General features: G+C 36.7%; 1 protein-coding gene across 2 annotated transcripts in view; it reads left to right on the top strand.

Moving 5' to 3' along the window:
• Window positions 1-18,261, top strand: part of KLHL1 (kelch like family member 1) — a 500,583-nt gene that overhangs the window by 371,975 nt on the left and 110,347 nt on the right. For both annotated transcript variants that reach the window (XM_040266859.1, XM_040266858.1), the window contains one exon: window positions 17,770-17,994. In XM_040266859.1, coding sequence (XP_040122793.1) covers window positions 17,770-17,994 — 225 coding nt within the window. The remainder of the gene's footprint in view (window positions 1-17,769; window positions 17,995-18,261) is intronic.

Raw genomic sequence — 18,261 nt, 5'->3', positions numbered from 1 at the left:
GGCATTGAAAACATGTATAATATCATGTAAGAATCGAATTGCCAGTCTATGTCCGATGCAGGATACGGCATGCTTGGGGCTGGTACACAGGGATGACCCAGAGAGATGTTGTGGGGAGGGGGGTGGGAGGGGGGTTCATGTTTGGGAACGCATGTACACCCGTGGTGGATTCATGTCAATGTATGGCAAAACCAATACAGAATTGTAAAGTAAAATAAAAAAAAATTGATCTTATTTTAAAATCAAAAAATAAAATAAAATAAAGAAATGCAGATGAAAATCACAGCGAGATATCACTTCACACCAGTCAGAATGGCCATCATTAAAATGTCTACAAACAATAAATGCTGGAAAGGATGTGGAGAAAAGGGAATCCTCCTGCACTGGTAGTAGGAATGTAAATTGATACAGTCACCATGGAGAACAGTATGAAGATTCCTTAAAAACTTAGAAATAAAACTACTGTAAGACCCAGCAATCTCACTACTGGACATATACCCTGAGGAAAGCATAACCGAAAACAAAACACATACCTCAGTGTTCACTACAGCACTATTTACAATAGCTAGAACATGGAAGCAACCTAGACATCCATCTACAGACGAATAGTTGTGGCAAATACACACAATGGAATATTAATCAGTTATAAAAAGGAATGCATTTGAGTAAGTTCCTAATAAGGTGGACAAACCTAGGGCTTTTTATACAAAATGAAGTCAGAATGCAAAAGACAAATATTGTATATATTATATATATTGTATCCACATATATAGGGAACCTAGAAATGAAGTACTGATGAACTGATCTACAGGGAAGCAATGGAGATGCAGACATAGAGAACAGACTTTTGCATACAGTGAGGAAAGAGAAGTTGGGATTATTTGAGAGAAAAGCATTGAAACATATATGTGTTACCTTGTGTAAAATAGCTAGCCAGTGGAAATTTGCTGTAGGACACAGGGAACCCAAAGAGAGGTGAGATGGGGAGGGAGATGGGAGGGAAATTTAAAGAAGGAGGGGAGATATATATATATATATATATATATACCTATGGCTGACTCAAGTTGATATATGGCAGAAACCATTATAATATTGTAAAGTAATTATTCATGTCAATGTATGGCAAAACCAATACAGAATTGTAAAGTAAAATAAAAAATAAATTAATTAATTAAAAAATAAAATAATAAAAAATAATAATAAAATATAAATAAATAAATAAAGTGCTTATCCAATGCAAAAAAAAATAAATAAACAAAAATTTAAAAAAGAGAGACTATAAGTTCTAAAGAAAGAATCAACAAAGAATTAAGTGGTAATAGTCTTTCAAATTGATATATTTTGGAGGTAAAGTACAAGCAATAAGAAAACCACATTATTACATTGTTCTGCTTATCTTATACATGGTAGCTTATCTTATACATGAATATCAAAGGATGTGTGATTAAAGCTATATCAAGCATGCTGATGACATGTCAAAATCACAGCAGCAGTGACTCTTCCCTTAGATTGTGACTGACTGAGTGAACAGGGGAAAGAATTAAAACCATCCTTTATTCTAAATGTTTGCATTGCCTCCTTGTTGACAACCTCCTTGCAGGCACAGGTCAGTTATTGATTTTCACTAACAGCCAGGTGCATGATCAGATAGATCAACATATTTCATGTGAAGGAAAAGCAAATTTCTTAATATAACTAATAAAGATAAGATCATATATGGAGAGAAAACATTAATTATTAACTATGAAATATAAACAATTTCCTTGAGTTTCCTTATTGAATCATCTTATTATTGAGCATGTTTTATGATATTTGAATATTTAGTGGTGCCTTTAGATTTTCATATATGTAAAATTTTAAAATTATCTAACTGTAGGGATAAACCTGGAGAAGGAAATGGCAACCCACTCCAGTATTCTTGCCTGGAGAATCCCAGGGACGGAGGAGCCTGGTGAGCTGCTGTCTATGGAGTCGCACAGAGTCGGACACGACTGAAGCGACCTAGCAGCAGCAGCAGGGATAAACTGATATTTTTCTCTCTATATTCAAAATACATAGCTAGATCATTTTATTCTAAATTTGTCTCATCATACTTTTCATCATTGTCAGTATTGTTGAAAGACAAAAATGGAAATTGAATAGATAGGTGGAATTAACCATCTTGACCTGATTTTTACTTCCTTGGCTTGAACTGGACAGACTGCACTATCATGAACTTTTAAAGAACAGCTTTTCATACTGAAATTCTGAAGCTGTATAATTTCTAAAGCATTTAATACAATAGTGATCATCATACAGCTTTAAGAAAATGATTCACTTGCAATTCTGTGTCAGAGAAACCTGAGCAGTTGCAGTTAGGTGGGGGAAATAACTTTAAAATGCTATATGACTTTTTCTGAAGAAAAGTAATATAATAGAAGAAAGCTTATTATTTCATCTTTACCCTTTTGAGGACTGCTCCACTTGATGTCTGCCTCAATAACTCCATTTGGTCACTTTGGTTCCACTTCAGTACCTTTTTTGAACTTGAAGTATATCTTTGGAGATTACCAGTTCACTGTCATCAGTTTTTAATCAAGGGGTAGAAACAACTCAAAATCACTAATAACATCGTGTCAGCCTAAACCCGGTTTTGTTTTTGTTTTTCTTACACAAAGAATTGATTTTGGGGCTAGATGTTGAATTACCAGGCTTCCCTGATATATAAGGCTCAGTTAGTAAAGAATCCACCTGCAATGCAGGAGACCCCAGTTCGTTCCCTAGGTTGGGGAGATCTCTGGAGAAGGGATAAGCTACCCACTCCAGTATTCTTGTTACTTCCCTGGTGGCTCAGCTGGTAAAGAATCTGCCTGAAATGTGGAAGACCTGGGTTTGATCTCTGGGTTGTGAAGATCACCTGGAGAAGGGAAAGGCTACCCACCCCAGTATTCTGGCCTGGTGAATTCCATGAATTGTACACTCCATGGGGTTGCAAAGAGTTGGACGTGACTGAGACTTTCACTTTCACAAGAGATATTTTAAGGGGAGCATCATACTTCTCCACGACTCTCAGGTGAAGAACTATGTAAAGTCAAGATATCTGCTTTCTTAACAATCTTTAGAGTCAGGGAAGATGCTCACGTGTTAAATTAAATTCTGGTTGTTTATACAATTTCCAATGAGTCTACAAAGAATTTCAGCTTCTAGAAGCAATATTGGGGCTTCCCAAATGGTTCTGGTGGTAAAGTACCTGTTTGTCAGTGCAGGAGATGCAAGAGATGTGGGTTCAATCCCTGGGTCAGGAAGATGCCCTGGAAAAGGAAATGGCTATCCACTCTAGTATTCTTGCGTGGACAATCCCATGGACAGAGGAGCCTGGCAGTCTACAGTCCATGGGGTCACAAAGAGTTGGACACAACCGAACACACACACCACAGAAGCTATGTTGCATTATGACAAGTAAAGGAAGGTTCTCTCAGGTCGAAAGTGAATCACCTGTTGGTGAAGTTTTCTTTCATAGCCTCATCTTCAGTAGAAAGAGACAAAGCTTAGTGACTAACTTGGTTATGCTGCTGCTGCTACTTGGCTATAGTCATTTCTGAAGTCTCTTCTGAGGATGGATCAAGGTTAAAATTATAAGTTAAATTCTTCAAAATTTAGTCTAGTGAAAACTTTATTTTATCTTTTAGTAGTCAGAGAATTTGGGTCACTTATCTGTACATAGTGTGGGTCTTTCAAAGAATATGGATTGAATAATAAATTAGTGTTTTGCGATTAAAAAATGCCATCATAATTATAAATTCTTGAGTACTGGGTATATTTTCTTGGTCAATCTCCCAGTGAATATACCGTACATAAGTGCATCCTTTTTCTAAATCAAGTATCTTTTTACACACCCATGTGGGAATAAGCCAGTGTGTGTTTGGGTGCATTTCATATGTACCAGATCTTCACTAACAAGGGGAAATAGACCTCAGAGGGCTAACTCAATTTACTTCCATGATAAAGACTCATGGAGAATGAGAAGTAAAAGACTGAGAGATATGTAGAAGCCATTGTGCTTTCCTGTTCATGTGGTACTAATGTAAACCCTCAGTTTGAAATGAGTAAACATTGTAGATCACAAGGAGCTTTCAATTAAAATATCTTTATAAGGGAAGGTGTTCATTAATGAAAAAGACAAAAATGTACTTTCCAAGAGTTTATAATTTAGGTGGAGATCAGTGAAATCTCATGTTTTTTTTTAATTGTTAATTACACTTATGAAAAGGCATTTCAGTGACTTTTATTTGTGTCATACAGCCAGTAATATTATAACTAGAACCCAATTGTCCAAATAGCCATGTTTCCTTTCAGTCATCAGTGCTGACATTTTCAACAAATGTTAGAAAATTTCTAATAAGTATTCTAAGGAAAGTATTTCTAAAAAAACCTTTAAAACTTTTTTAAAAAGTTACCTAAGAGAGCATTTTAATTATAATATAAATTACAAAAACTTGGCTAATATTAGACAAATGTTAGCTATAAAAATAAATATTTAATGGAAAAATTTCAAGTAGTATGACTTTATGCTCAGTTCAGTTCAATCATACAGTTGTGTCTGACTCTTTGTGACCCCATGGACTGTAGCTCTTCAGGCTTCCCTGTTCAGCACCAACTCCTGGAAATTACTCAAATTCATGTCCTTTGAGTCGGTGATGCCATCCAACCATTTCATACATTTTCATCCCCTTCTCCCACCTTCAGCCTTTTCCAGAATCAGGCTCTTTTTCAAATGAGTCAGTTCTGTGCATCAGGTGGCCAAATTATTGGAGTTTCAACTTCAAAATCAGTCCTTCCAATGGATATTGAGGACTGCTTTCCTTTAGGATGGACTGGTTGGATCTCCTTGAAGTCCAAGGGACTCTTAACAGTCTTCTCGAACACCACAGTTCAAAACCATCAATTCTTTAGCACTCAGCTTTCTTTATAGTCCAACTCTCACATCCATACCTGACTGCTAGAAAACTATAGCTTTTAGTATATGGACTTTTGTTGGCAAAGTAATGTCTCTGTTTTTTAATATGCTGTCTACATTTGTCATAGCCTTTCTTCAAGGAGCAAGTGTCTTTTAATTTCACGGCTGCAGTCACCATCTGCAGTGATTTTGGAGCCAAAAAAAAAAATAAATTCTTTCACTGTTTCCATTGTTTCGCCATTTATTTGCCATTAACTGATGGAACCAGATGCCATAATCTTCATTTCCTGAAAGTTGAGTTTTAAGCCAACTTTTCTACTCTCCTCTTTCACTTTCATCAAGAGGCTCTTGAACTTTTCTTCGCTTTCTGCCTTAAGGGTTGTGTCATCTGCATAGCTGAGGTTACTGATATTTCTCCTGGCAATCTTGATTCCAGCTTGTGCTTCCTCAAGCCCAGCATTTCTCATGATGTACTCTGCATATAAGTTAAATTAGCAGGGTGACGTGCATATAAGTACGTCAATATAGCCTTGACATACTCTTTTCCTTATCTAGAACCATTCTGTCATTCCATGTCCAATTCTAGCTGTTGCTTCTTGACCTGCATACAGATTTTACAGAAGACAGATCAGATGGTCTGATATTCCCATCTCCTTAAGAATTTTCCACAGTTTGTTGTGATCCACACAGTCAAAGGCTTTGGCATAGTCAATAAAGCAGAAGTAGATGTTTTTCTGGAATTTTCTTGCTTTTTTGATGATCCAACAGGTGTGGGCAATTTGATCTCTGATTCCTCTGCCTTTTCTAAATCCAGCTTGAATATCTGGAAGTTCATGGTTCATGTACTGTTGAAGCCTGGCTTGGAGAATTTTGAGCATTACTTTGCTAGTGTGTGAGATGAGTGTAATAGTGTGATAGTTTGAGCATTCTTTGGCATTGCCTTTCTTTGGGAATAGAATAAAAACTGACCCTTTCGAGTCCTGTGGCTTCTGCTGAGTTTTCCAAATTTGCTGGCATATTGAGTGCAGCACTTTCACAGCATCATCATTCAGGATTGGAAATAGCTCAACTGGAATTCCATCACCTCCACTAGCTTTGTGCATAGTGATAATTCCTTAAAGACCCACTTGACTTTGCATTCCAGGATGTCTGGCTCTTGGTGGGTGATCACACCATTGTGGTTATCTGGGTCATGATCTTTTTTGTACAGTTCTTCTGTGTATTCTTGCCACCTCTTCTTAATGTGTTCTGCTTTTCTTAGGTCCATACTTTTTCTTTCTTTTACTGTGTCCATCTTTGCACGAAAAGTTCCCTTGGTATCTCTGATTTTCTTGAAGAAACCTCTAGTCTTTCCCATTCTATTGCTTTCATCTATTTCTTTGCATTGATCACTGAGGAAGGCTTTCTTATTTGTCCTTGCTTTTCCTTTGTAACTCTGCATTCAGATGGGTGTATCTTTTCCTTTTCTCCTTGTCTTCCATGTCTTTTCTTTTCTGGCTATTTGTAAGGCCTCCTTAGACAACCATTTTGCCTTTTGCATTTCTTTTTCATGGTGATAGTTTTGATCACTGCCCCCTGTACAATGCTTATGCTCAGTGAACATTTATTAAGAAAATGAAAAAATAAAGAAATAATGTTTAATAATTTATATTAGAACATATTTGAATCGATTTAATATCAACCAGCATGGGAAATAGATAGGGAAACAGTGGAAAGAGTGTCAGACTTTATTTTTGGGGGATCCAAAATCACTGCAGATGGTGACTGCAGCCATGAAATTAAAAGACACTTACTCCTTGGAAGAAAAGTTATGACCAACCTAGATACCATATTCAAAAGCAGAGACATTATTTTGCCGACTAAGGTCCGTCTAGTCAAGGCTATGGTTTTTCCTGTGGTCATGTGTGGATGTGAGAGTTGGACTGTGAAGAAGGCTGAGTGCCGAAGAATTGATGCTTTTGAACTGTGGTGTTGGAGAAGACTCTTGAGAGTCCCTTGGACTGCAAGGAGATCCAACCAGTCCATTCTGAAGGAGATCAGCCCTGGGATTTCTTTGGAAGGAATGATGCTAAAGCTGAAACTCCAGTACTTTGGTCACCTCATGAGAAGTGTTGACTCATTGGAAAAGACTCTGATGCAGGGAGGGATTGGGGGCAGGAGGAGAAAGGAATGAGAGAGGATGAGATGGCTGGATGGCATCACTGACTCAATGGACGTGAGTCTGAGTGAAGTCCGGGAGTTGGTGATGGACAGGGAGGCCTGGCGTGCTGCGATTCATGGGGTCGAAAGAGTCAGACACGACTTAGTGACTGAATTGAACTGAACTGAGTGTGTTTTGATGTGAATTATCAAAATTAAACATTTTCTAAATCTTTTGGAAATTTAATAAAATAATTTAATTTTAGAAATGCTTACATAAACTTTAAATATGCAGGTTGTATTCATATTGCTTTTCTATTGTCTGCTAATGGCATTAGCATATTTCTCTTAACATATTAAACATAATTTACATATTTAAAGATTTTTTAATGTTTGTAATTAATGTTTTAGTTTATAAAAGCTTTGATATATTGACATTTATGCAAAAAGTTTTTGCTATTTTTTTAAAAAATTCGTTTTGTTAAGTCTTGCTGTCAGTCTATTTTTGTTTTTAATTTATTTCTTTATTTTTGATGTAACTATATTATTTGAGTGGTTGGTGATTATATAGACAAAAAATTCTAAGTCTCGAGGTTTTTCCTCATGAATTATTGTTCTTAGGCCCACCTAGAATTGAACATTCATCAACTATATTTTCATTTTCTAGGATGTTTAAGGTTTTAGTAGAATGTGACCAAAGGCAGGTTACCAAAAATTACCCTGTTTCTGAGAAGCACACTGTAAACATGCTAGTTCTATATCGCTCTTTGCTGTGCTTTAACTCATGTCACACCTAAACCTCATTTTTGTAAAAAGAGTAAGACAAAAATCTCAATGACTTTTTCTCCAAACAACAATTGATTACCCCAACACTATTCATCTGAATAGTAAAATGTTTAATGATTTGAACAGCCACATTTATCATATTATGCTCACACATTTTAGAGTTGTTTCTGACTTTCTTTTCATGTTCATTAATATAGCCATATTCTTTCATCATAAAGCCACTTTTTTTTTTCAGTTTTATTTATTTATTTATTTTTATACTTTACAATATTGTATTGGTTTTGCCATACATTGACATGAATCCGCCATGGGTGTACATGTGTTCCCCATCCTGAACCCCCCTCCCACCTTCGTCTCCATCCTATCCCTCTGTGTCATCCCAGTGCATCAGCCCCGAGCACCCTGTATCATGCATCGAACCTGGACTGGCAATTCGTTTCACATGATATTTTACATGTTTCACTGCCATTCTCCCATATCATCCTGCCCTCTCCCTCTCCCACAGAGTCCAAAAGACTGTTCTATGCATCTGTGTCTCTTTTGCTGTCTTACATACAGGGTTACTGTTACCATCTTTCTAAATTCCATAGCCACATTTTTAAAATATCTAAGGTTATACAATATTTTTTTAATATTTTATAGGCCAATTTTTCCTCAGGATTCCTTTGTATTGGAGATTGTCTCACCTTTAAAAATGTATTTCCTAATATTTGACATTTGCATGTTCAGAGAAACACAAGCACAATTTTATAAATACCTTGTACAAATATCATTATTATATAAATTGTGATTTTAAGATAATTATGGTTTCCATAATAGCAAACTATCTCATTCAAAAGTCATATGATTCTTTCCATTCATTTAAATTAACATTATTCAATAGTTTTTTTTGTTTGTTTGTTTTTTCATCTGGAGTTGGAACCTATCTTGCTGACTTCATTTTTAGATAACTTACTTTTAGTGGTGCTATTTAAATAAGTTCTGTTCTTTATACAATTTATGTGATCTTTATAAAAGGAATTGCATTCCCTTCTCCAGGGCATGTTTCCAACACAGGGATCAAACCTAGTCTTCCACATTGCAGGCTGATTCTTTACCATCTGACCTACTGGAGAAGCCCTTATATATTTATATCTCTATACAACTCTTCCTCAATTTATAATTTACATCTTGAATCCATTGTAAGTCCAAAGTATAGTAAGCTGAAACTGCATTTAATACACTAACCTATAGTACATCAGAACCTAGCCTAGCCCACCTTAAGTGTGCTCAGTCTACCTACAATTGGGTAAAACCATCTAATGCAAAGCCTATTTCATAGTAGAGTGTTGAAAATCATATGTAATTTATTGAATACTGTCTGAAAGTGAAAAGTAGAATGGTTGTAAGAGTTATTTAACTTCATGATGATGTGGCCACATATGAACTGCTTCTCACTGCCCTGCCCAGCTTCACAAGAGAGTATTGTACTTAATATTACTGGCTCAGAAAAAGATTAAAATTCAGCCTAAGATTTCTATTGAATACATACCACTTTCACACCATTGTAAGCTGAAAAATCATTAAGTCAAATCATTGAAACACAGTTGGGGACTGTCTTTATATAGCTATATATCAGTTTATTATCATTTTACAACTATTTATATTGGGGGACCTAGAATTCCCTTGGTTGTTTGCTTGGTACATATGAAAGTGTTATGGCGATTATGAAATGCTTGCAATGCCATCCTAAAAATTTATAAGGGATTACCTAAAAAGTAAAGACTCATTTGTCCTTGAAAGATATTTTCTCTGCAATAATACTTTTTCTGTAAGTATAAGAATCTTTTCTTGAAGTTATATTTTTCATAAGTATGTAGATACATGAAATTTTTATTATATGAAAACTTCAAAATATGTCATTTTTAATAATGATATTTTCTGTAAAGTTTAAGGTCTTAAGTATCTTTAAAAGTATACAATGCTTTAAAATTTTTCCAAAATGCTTCTTAATATTTATTGTTTTCTATAAAAATGTATATATATATATATCTGACTAATTTAACCTTTCCAAAAGTTTGATGGCATCAGGATACATTACTTATTATTGGGCCATGATGTTCCTTGGTCATTATATAATGTATTTTGCTGTAATAGCCATAAATGCTCATTCTGAGTTAAAACAATGCATTTTTTCCCTGGTTATTCCTTCACTATCAGCTATTGGTATTTTCAACTGTCTTAAACCATTTTGATTTGCAAGTTTGTAAAAAGTATTGAAAGTCAGGTAACTAAGCTTGTGATCTCTCTGCTCAATCATGTCCAATTCTTTATGACCCTATTGACTATAGCCCACCAAGCTCCACTATCCATGGCATTATTCAGCAAGGGTACTGGAGCGAGTCTGCCATTTCCTCCTCTAGGGAATCTTCCCTGATGCAGGGATGGAAACTGTTTCTTCTGAGTTTCTTATGGCAGGTGGATTCTTTACCACTGAGCCATTGCAGAAGCCCTGTTACTAAGTGTATTAATATTATATTAAAATTACAGTGTGGGCTTCCCAGGTGGCTCTAGTGGTAAAGAACCCACCTGCTAAGGCAGGAGATGCAAGAGACCTGGATTGGATCCCTGGGTAGGGAAGATTCCTTGGAGGAGTAAATGGTAAACCCACTCCAGTATTCTTGCCTGCAAAATCCCAAGGAGAGAGGAGCCTGGTGGGCAAGAGGCCATGGGGTCGCAAAGAGTCATACATGACTGAAGCAACTTAGCAGGCACACAGTTATAGTAAAAACACTCTGTGAGACCTGAAGTCCTTTCTATTGAGTTGAATGAAATTCTTTAGCTTCTTTTTATTTTATGACATCTATTTTGTCTTTAGAAAACTCCTATAATTTTATTCTGTGCAGTGTTCAAGATAAGTATCATTGCTAAATATTTGAATTATAGATATGAAATAAACCATTTGTAATTTATAATCACATTTGACTGTATGTATGAACAATTCCAAAGATACCTAGAACCACACTTTATTGAGCGCTTTTTCTCAGTTTTATATCTTAAGAAAGGAGTTTGCTGTTTGTTTTGTCATGAGAAAAACACTTTTGTGTTTGTTTGTATTGTATCTAATATCTGAAAAAATATACATTTAAAAATGCAAATTAAAATAAACTATACTCTATTACTGCTGTAACACATTGACAGAAACACTTTAAAACAAGTACCAACTTTTAGCTCACAGTGGGTCACAGGTCCAGGAAAGCATATCTGGTTTCTCTGCTCAAGATCTCAAAAGGCTAGAAAGCAAGGTGCTGGCAAGGCTGTGTTCTCAATTGAAGCTGGAAGCCATCTTCCAATGTCATACAGATTACTGAATGAGAGTTTACAAAAATAGGCTGCTATTTGGCCTGCAGTCACATATTTTAAAGTTGTGCCTCCACTTTGCAGTCATTTGAAATAATCAGTGATGGTTTTATAAACAGAGGAACCCCAGAGTAAATATGTCTTAAAATAAAATTTCCTTTTTAATTTCTTCCAAATGCATTACTAACCAACACTTTCTGTGCTTAGTTGCTCAGTCATGTCTGACTCTTTCAACCCCACAAGGCTCCTCTGTCCATGAGGATTCTCCAGGCAAGAATAATGGTGTGGGTTGCCATGCCCTGCCCTTTTCCAGGGGATCTTCACAATCCAGAGATCGAACACAGCAGTTCACTCTTATTCATGTTCTGTTTTTAATTTATGTAATGGCAAATATTGTCTTTACTTTAAGAAAGGACAGAAGGTAATATTGCTTAGACAGAATGGCTTCATCCTTCCTCTGACTCAGGAAACCACTAAGGGGAAACATAAAAGGAAACAGGACTCAAAAAAAAAAAAAAAGTTGATAAATTTTTACAAGTATAACACAAGAAGTTTATACAGACAACTAATGAGGTATGCTGGTGAGAAAATTCCTTACAGAATATTTTGTTAATAACTTTCATTTAAAAAAGAGCAGGCATATTTTTAATTTCATGACCATTACAAACTGGATAAAATATTTATATTACATGCTGACTAACTGAAGAAATAATTTATTGACTACTAACTTCCTGACCCAGGAATTGAGCCTGGGTCTCCCACATTGCAGGCAGATGCTTTACCATCTGAGCCACCAAGGAAGCCTATAGTAAACTTTACAAATCAAGAAATACTTGTTTTATATTACTAAAATTTCTTTTCTTTTTTAACTAATAAAAACTGAAGAGTAGAGTGAACATAGACTTTGGTTTCTGGGGTAGGAAAATAATGCCTTCCAAAGATACCTATGGGACTTCCTTATAGCTCAGATGGTAAAGAATCTGCCCACAATTCAGGAGACCTGGATTTGATCCTTGGGTCAGGAAGATCCTCTGGAGAAGGGAATAACAATCCACTCCAGTATTCGTCCCTAGAGGGTCCCATGGACAGAGGAGCCTGGTGGGCTCCAGTCCATGAAATCTCAGAGTCAGACACAACTGAGTGACTAACATGTATGTATGTATGTAAAGATGTCTAAAACCTAATCCTCAGGATATGAGTATGTTAGTTTATATAGCAAGTGCAGGAAAGGGGCTGGTTGTGAAGGGAATTAAGGTTGCTAATTAGCTGACCTTAGATTTTTCTACATTAACTCAAATCAAATTGGGGTGAGCCTATTATAATCACAAGAATTATTGTCAGAGAAACACTATGTTGCAGGACCTGAAGATCAAAGGAGAGGTCACAAAGAACATGTGAGACCTAAGCACCACTTCACTAGAGCCTGCTGAAAGAAAGAACTCCCAACACCTTGATTTTAACACAAGATCTAATTTGAATGCCTGACCTTCAGAACTAAGAGATAATGTGTGTTTGTTAGGCTGCTAATTTGAGATAATTTTTTACAGTAGCCACAGTAAATTTAAACAACTGTAAAATTTTACATAATGAATACAGGGATGCATTCCTATTTCTGATGAAGTTCAGTTCAGTTCAGTTCAGTTGCTAAATCGTGTCCGACTCTTTGCGACCTCAGGAATTGCAGCATGCCAGTGAACAGTGAACTTCCTGATGTTCAAGCTGGTTTTAGAAAAGGCAGACGAATCAGAGATCAAATTGCCAACATCTGCTGGATCATGGAAAAACCAAGAGAGTTCCAGAAAAAAATCTATTTCTGCTTTATTGACTATGGCAAAGCCTTTGACTGTGTGGATCACAATAAACTGTGGAAAATTCTTCAAGAGATGGGAATACCAGACCACCTGACCTGCCTCGAGAAATCTCTATGCAGGTCAGGAAGCAACAGTTAGAACTGGACATGGAACAACAGACTGGTTCCAAACAGGAAAAAAGACTACATCAAGGCTGTATATTGTCACCTTGCTTATTTAACTTATATGCAGAGTTCAGTTCAATTCAGTTCAGTCGCTCAGTCGTGTCTGACTCTTTGTGACCCCATGAATCGCAGCACGCCAGGCCTCCCTGTCCATCACCATCTCCCGGAGTTCACTCAGACTCACGTCCATCGAGTCCGTGATGCCATCCAGCCATCTCATCCTCAGTCGTGCCCTTCTCCTCCTGCCCCCAATCCCTCCCAGCATCAGGGTCTTTTCCAATGAGTCAACTCTTCTCATGAAGTACTGGAGTTTCAGCTTCAGCATCAGTCCTTCCAAAGAAATCCCAGGGTTGATCTCCTTCAGAATGGACTGGTTGGATCTCCTTGCAGTCCAAGGGACTCTCAAGAGTCTTCTCCAACACCACAGTTCAAAAGCATCAATTCTTCGGCGCTCAGCCTTCTTCACAGTCCAACTCTCACATCCATACATGACCATGGGAAAAACCATTGCCTTGACTAGACGGACCTTAGTCAGCAAAGTAATGTCTCTGCTTTTGAATATACTATCTAGGTTGGTCATAACTTTTCTTCCAAGGAGTAAGCGTCTTTTAATTTCATGGCTGCAGTCACCATCTGCAGTGATTTTGGAGCCCAAAAAAATAAAGTCTGACACTGTTTCCACTCTTTCCCCATCTATTTACCATGAAGTGATGGGACCGGATGCCATGATCTTCTTTTTCTGAATGTTGAGCTTTAAGCCAACTTTTTCACTCTCCTCTTTCACTTTCATCAAGAGGCTTTTTAGCTCCTCTTCACCTTCTGCCATAAGGGTGGTGTCATCTGCATATCTGAGATTATTGATATTTCTCCCGGCAATCTTGATTCCAGCTTGTGTTTCTTCTAGTCCAACGTTTCTCATGATGTACTCTGCAGATAACTTAAACAAGCAGGGTGACAATATACAGCCTTGATGAACTCCTTTTCCTATTTGGAACCAGTCTGTTGTTCCATGTCCAGTTCTAACTGTTGCTTCCTGACCTGCATATAGATTTCTCAAGAGGCAGGTTAGGTGGTCTGGTATTCCCATCTCTTTCAGAATTTTCCACAGTTTATTGTGATCCACACAGTAGAGTACATCATGAGAAATGCTGGACTGGAAGAAACACAAGCTGGAGTCAAGATTGCTGGGAGAAATAACAATAATCTCAGATATGCAGATGACACCACCCTTATGGCAGAAAGCAAAGAGGAACTAAAAAGCCTCTTGATGAAAGTGAAAGAGGAGAGTGAAAAAGTTGGCTTAAAGCTCAACATTCAGAAAAAGAAGATCATGGCATCAGGTCCCATCACTTCATGGTAAATAGATGGGGAAAGAGTGGAAACAGTGTCAGACTTTATTTTTTTGGGCTCCAAAATCACTGCAGATGGTGACTGCAGCCATGGAATTAAAAGACGCTTACTCTTTGAAGAAAAGTTATGACCAACCTAGATAGCATATTCAAAAGCAGAGACATTACTTTGCCGAGTAAGGTCCATCTAGTTAAGGCTATGGTTTTTCCCATGGTCATGTATGGATGTGAAAGTAGGACTGTGAAGAAAGCTGAGTGCCGAAGAATTGATGCTTTTGAACTGTGGTGTTGGAGAAGACTCTTGAGAGTCCCCTGGACTGCAAGGAGATCCAACCAGTCCATTCTGAAGGAGATCAACCCTGGGATTTCTTTGGAAGGAATGATGCTAAAGCTGAAGCTCCAGTACTTTGGACACCTCATGAGAAGAGTTGACTCATTGGAAAAGACTCTGATGCTGGGAGGGATTGGGGGCAGGAGTTCAAGGGGACGACAGAGGATGAGATGGATGGATGGCATCACCGACTCGATGGACTTGAATCTGAGTGAACTCTGGGAGTTGGTGATGGATGGGGAGGCCTGGCGTGCTGCAATTCATGGGGTCACAAAGAGTCGGACATTAATGAGTGGCTGAACTGAACTGAATTGAGGCCTCCCTGTCCATCAACAATTCCTGAAGCTCAGTCAAACTCACATCCATCGAGTCGGTGATGCCATCCAGCCATCTCATCCTCTGTCGTCCCCTTGTCCTCCTGCCCCCAATCCCTCCCAGCATCAGAGTCTTTTCCAATGAGTCAACTCTTCTCATGAGGTGGCCAAAGTACTGGAGTTTAAGCTTTAGCATCATTCCTTCCAAAGAAATCCCAGGGCTGATCTCCTTTAGAATGGACTGGTTGGATCTCCTTGCAGTCCAAGGGACTCTCAAGGGTCTTCTCCAACACCACAGTTCAAAAGCATCCATTCTTTGGTGCTCAGCTTTCTTCACAGTCAAACTCTCACATCCATACATGACTACTGGAAAAACCATAGCCTTGACTAGACGGACCCTTGTTGGCAAAGTAATGTCTCTGCTTTTGAATACTTACTTTAGGATAAAAATGTATAGGTCACCTTTGAAAACTGCAGCTAGAGAAAAAAGATTGTAAAAATTAAAAATCCTGCCATGTGTTGAGGTTTAAGACATACCTAGTTTGCTTGAATAAGACTTTGAATCTCAAATCAAGTTCTCAATTTTCCCTTTGAAAAGCATCATCTTTGTTTGTTCAGAGGCCATTGACTTCATATATTTTCAGTGATTTTTCTTTTAGAAGATGACTATACTTTAGATTCCCTGCAGAAAATTTGATCAAGGTTTTGGAGATTAAGAAAATCATTGTTCATATCTTTATTTCCTTGTGTACTTAGATCTGCAAAATATGGGTTTCTTGGCAATGGATTAAGTACTATTAGGTTACATTGTTTCTTCTGTCATGATTTGTCAAGAGTTAGTCATAAGAGAGAGGCATTTGCATATAACGTACAACTCAGTTTTGAGACATTCATAGCATTCCCATGCTATTAAGCTTTGATAATTCAGATGACTTTCAAATTGTTTAAAAGTTTAGTTCACCTTGGGATTTCAATTTTATGTATTTGAATAAAATTTTAATATAAAACATAAAGAATCCACCTACAATGCAGGAGATCTAGGTTCAATCCCTGGGCTAGGAAGATCCCTTGGAGAAGGGAAGAGGCTACCCACTCCAGTATTCTGGCCTGGAGAATTCCAAGGACTGTATAGTCCATGGGGTCACAAAGAGTCGGACACAACTGAGAGACTTTCACTTTCATAATAATGACATTAAGCATAAAATAATTAGATTTATTTAAATAATATTTTATGTTAACAAACTGTATCAAATGGCTTTCATGAATATTAAAGTTCATTTTTACTCTAAAAATGTTAATAGTACTATAATACTTCATATTTAGCTGTATGAAAATCAGCTCATGTATTTAATAACATCAGAAAGCCAAATTTAATTCATTCTTAGTATTTATATTATTACTGCTTTGTCACTTTTGAATAAAAATTGAACATAAATTACACCATTTTTACTTCAATTAGTAGAATTTTTCCTGCCAAGTTGTTTATATTTGTTTAGTTCATTGCTTATTAGGTTCCTGCCAAGTTGTTTATATTTGTTTAGTTCATTGTTTATTAGGTTCTCTGAAGAATGTCTTCCCTAGTTTGCAAACTTGTACTATATTACAGGTAAAATAATTTTTAGTGCATAAGTGAAAGTACACAAAATATTGACTTGTAAATGTAGGGATATTTAATCATTAAAGATGCAACATTGATGAATATGAGTCTAAACATTATGATGAAACACTGAAGCAAGATCAGTGTTTACTGGCTTATAATTTATCATATAAACATTTGTGAATTAGTTCAAGGTAGATATTTTTAATGTGAAATGTTTAACTGGATCCCTTAAAATATATGTCATCAATGATTTAGCTTATTCTTTCAATTTCAATCTTACTAGTCAGATTCACTGCATTTCTCAAACTTATACATTAAAAAGCTTTTAGGAAAGATAAGCTATTTTATTTAGATTATAACATAGTTGATAAGGATAGGAGATCATTTCATGTCTCTAAATTCTATTGTTATTCCCTGGATGCATTTTATTAAAAATAAAGTTTTTTTTTTTTTTTTAAAGCACAGCTAACATTTGTTTGCGTATCTTAAAGCTGACTTTTAAAACCTTTGTTATTTAAGACATCAGACAAATTTTAAAGCAATTTGGCAAAGAATTTGCTAAATTAACCTCTCTTCACTCTCAGAAATTATACAGATAGCATGTGTAACTTAGTTATTTAAAAGGACTTTAATATATTTCCTTTTTAGGCTAGGCTTATATTACATTTTTTAACAGCAAATAATGATAAAGGGAAGCTATAAAATGTACAGAACTGTCATGCTAAATAATGATTCCATTGAGTCAGTAGTTTAACATGAGATCATTATGTAATTCAAATAAGCTGAACATTTGTGTCTACTTTAATCACTAATGTCTTCTCTGCCAAGAAGAGAAAATAAGGTACTTAAATTAACACTCCCTTTGTTTTCCTGCCATCTTTTTCATCAAGAAAAGTGAATGTGATAAGAATGTTTTCATATCCCAATTTGTGCAGTGTCTCGGGAAGATTCTTTTTTGGATTCATAGTGAACAGCGACTCTTTGATTTATGTTTTATCAGGAGCTACAACCATAGAGAAATATGACCTCAGAACAAATTTGTGGATCCAGGCAGGGATGATGAATGGCAGGAGATTGCAGTTTGGTGTGGCTGTTATTGATGACAAACTCTTTGTAATTGGAGGTCGAGATGGCTTGAAGACATTGAACACTGTTGAATGTTACAACCCCAAAACCAAGACTTGGACTGTTTTACCACCAATGTCAACACATAGACATGGTCTAGGTAAGATTCTTCTTTATTGATATCATTTTTGGAAAGTATTTTATTGAAAGTAAGAAAGTGAAAGAAAGTGAAGTTGCTCAGTCATGTCCATCTCTTTGCGACCCCTTGGACAGTAGCCTGCACCAGGCTCCTCCATCCATGGGATTTTCTAGGCAAGAGTACTGGAGTGGGTTGTCATTTCCTTCTCCAGGGAATCTTCCCGACCCAGGGATTGAACTCAGGTCTCCAGCATTGTAGACAGACGTTTTACTGTCTGAGCCACCAGGG

The sequence above is a fragment of the Oryx dammah genome, unplaced genomic scaffold (genome assembly GCF_014754425.2).
Source record: "Oryx dammah isolate SB20612 unplaced genomic scaffold, SCBI_Odam_1.1 HiC_scaffold_24, whole genome shotgun sequence".
Classification (NCBI taxonomy): domain Eukaryota; kingdom Metazoa; phylum Chordata; class Mammalia; order Artiodactyla; family Bovidae; genus Oryx; species Oryx dammah.
This window is presented reverse-complemented; position numbering and strand designations above follow the sequence as displayed.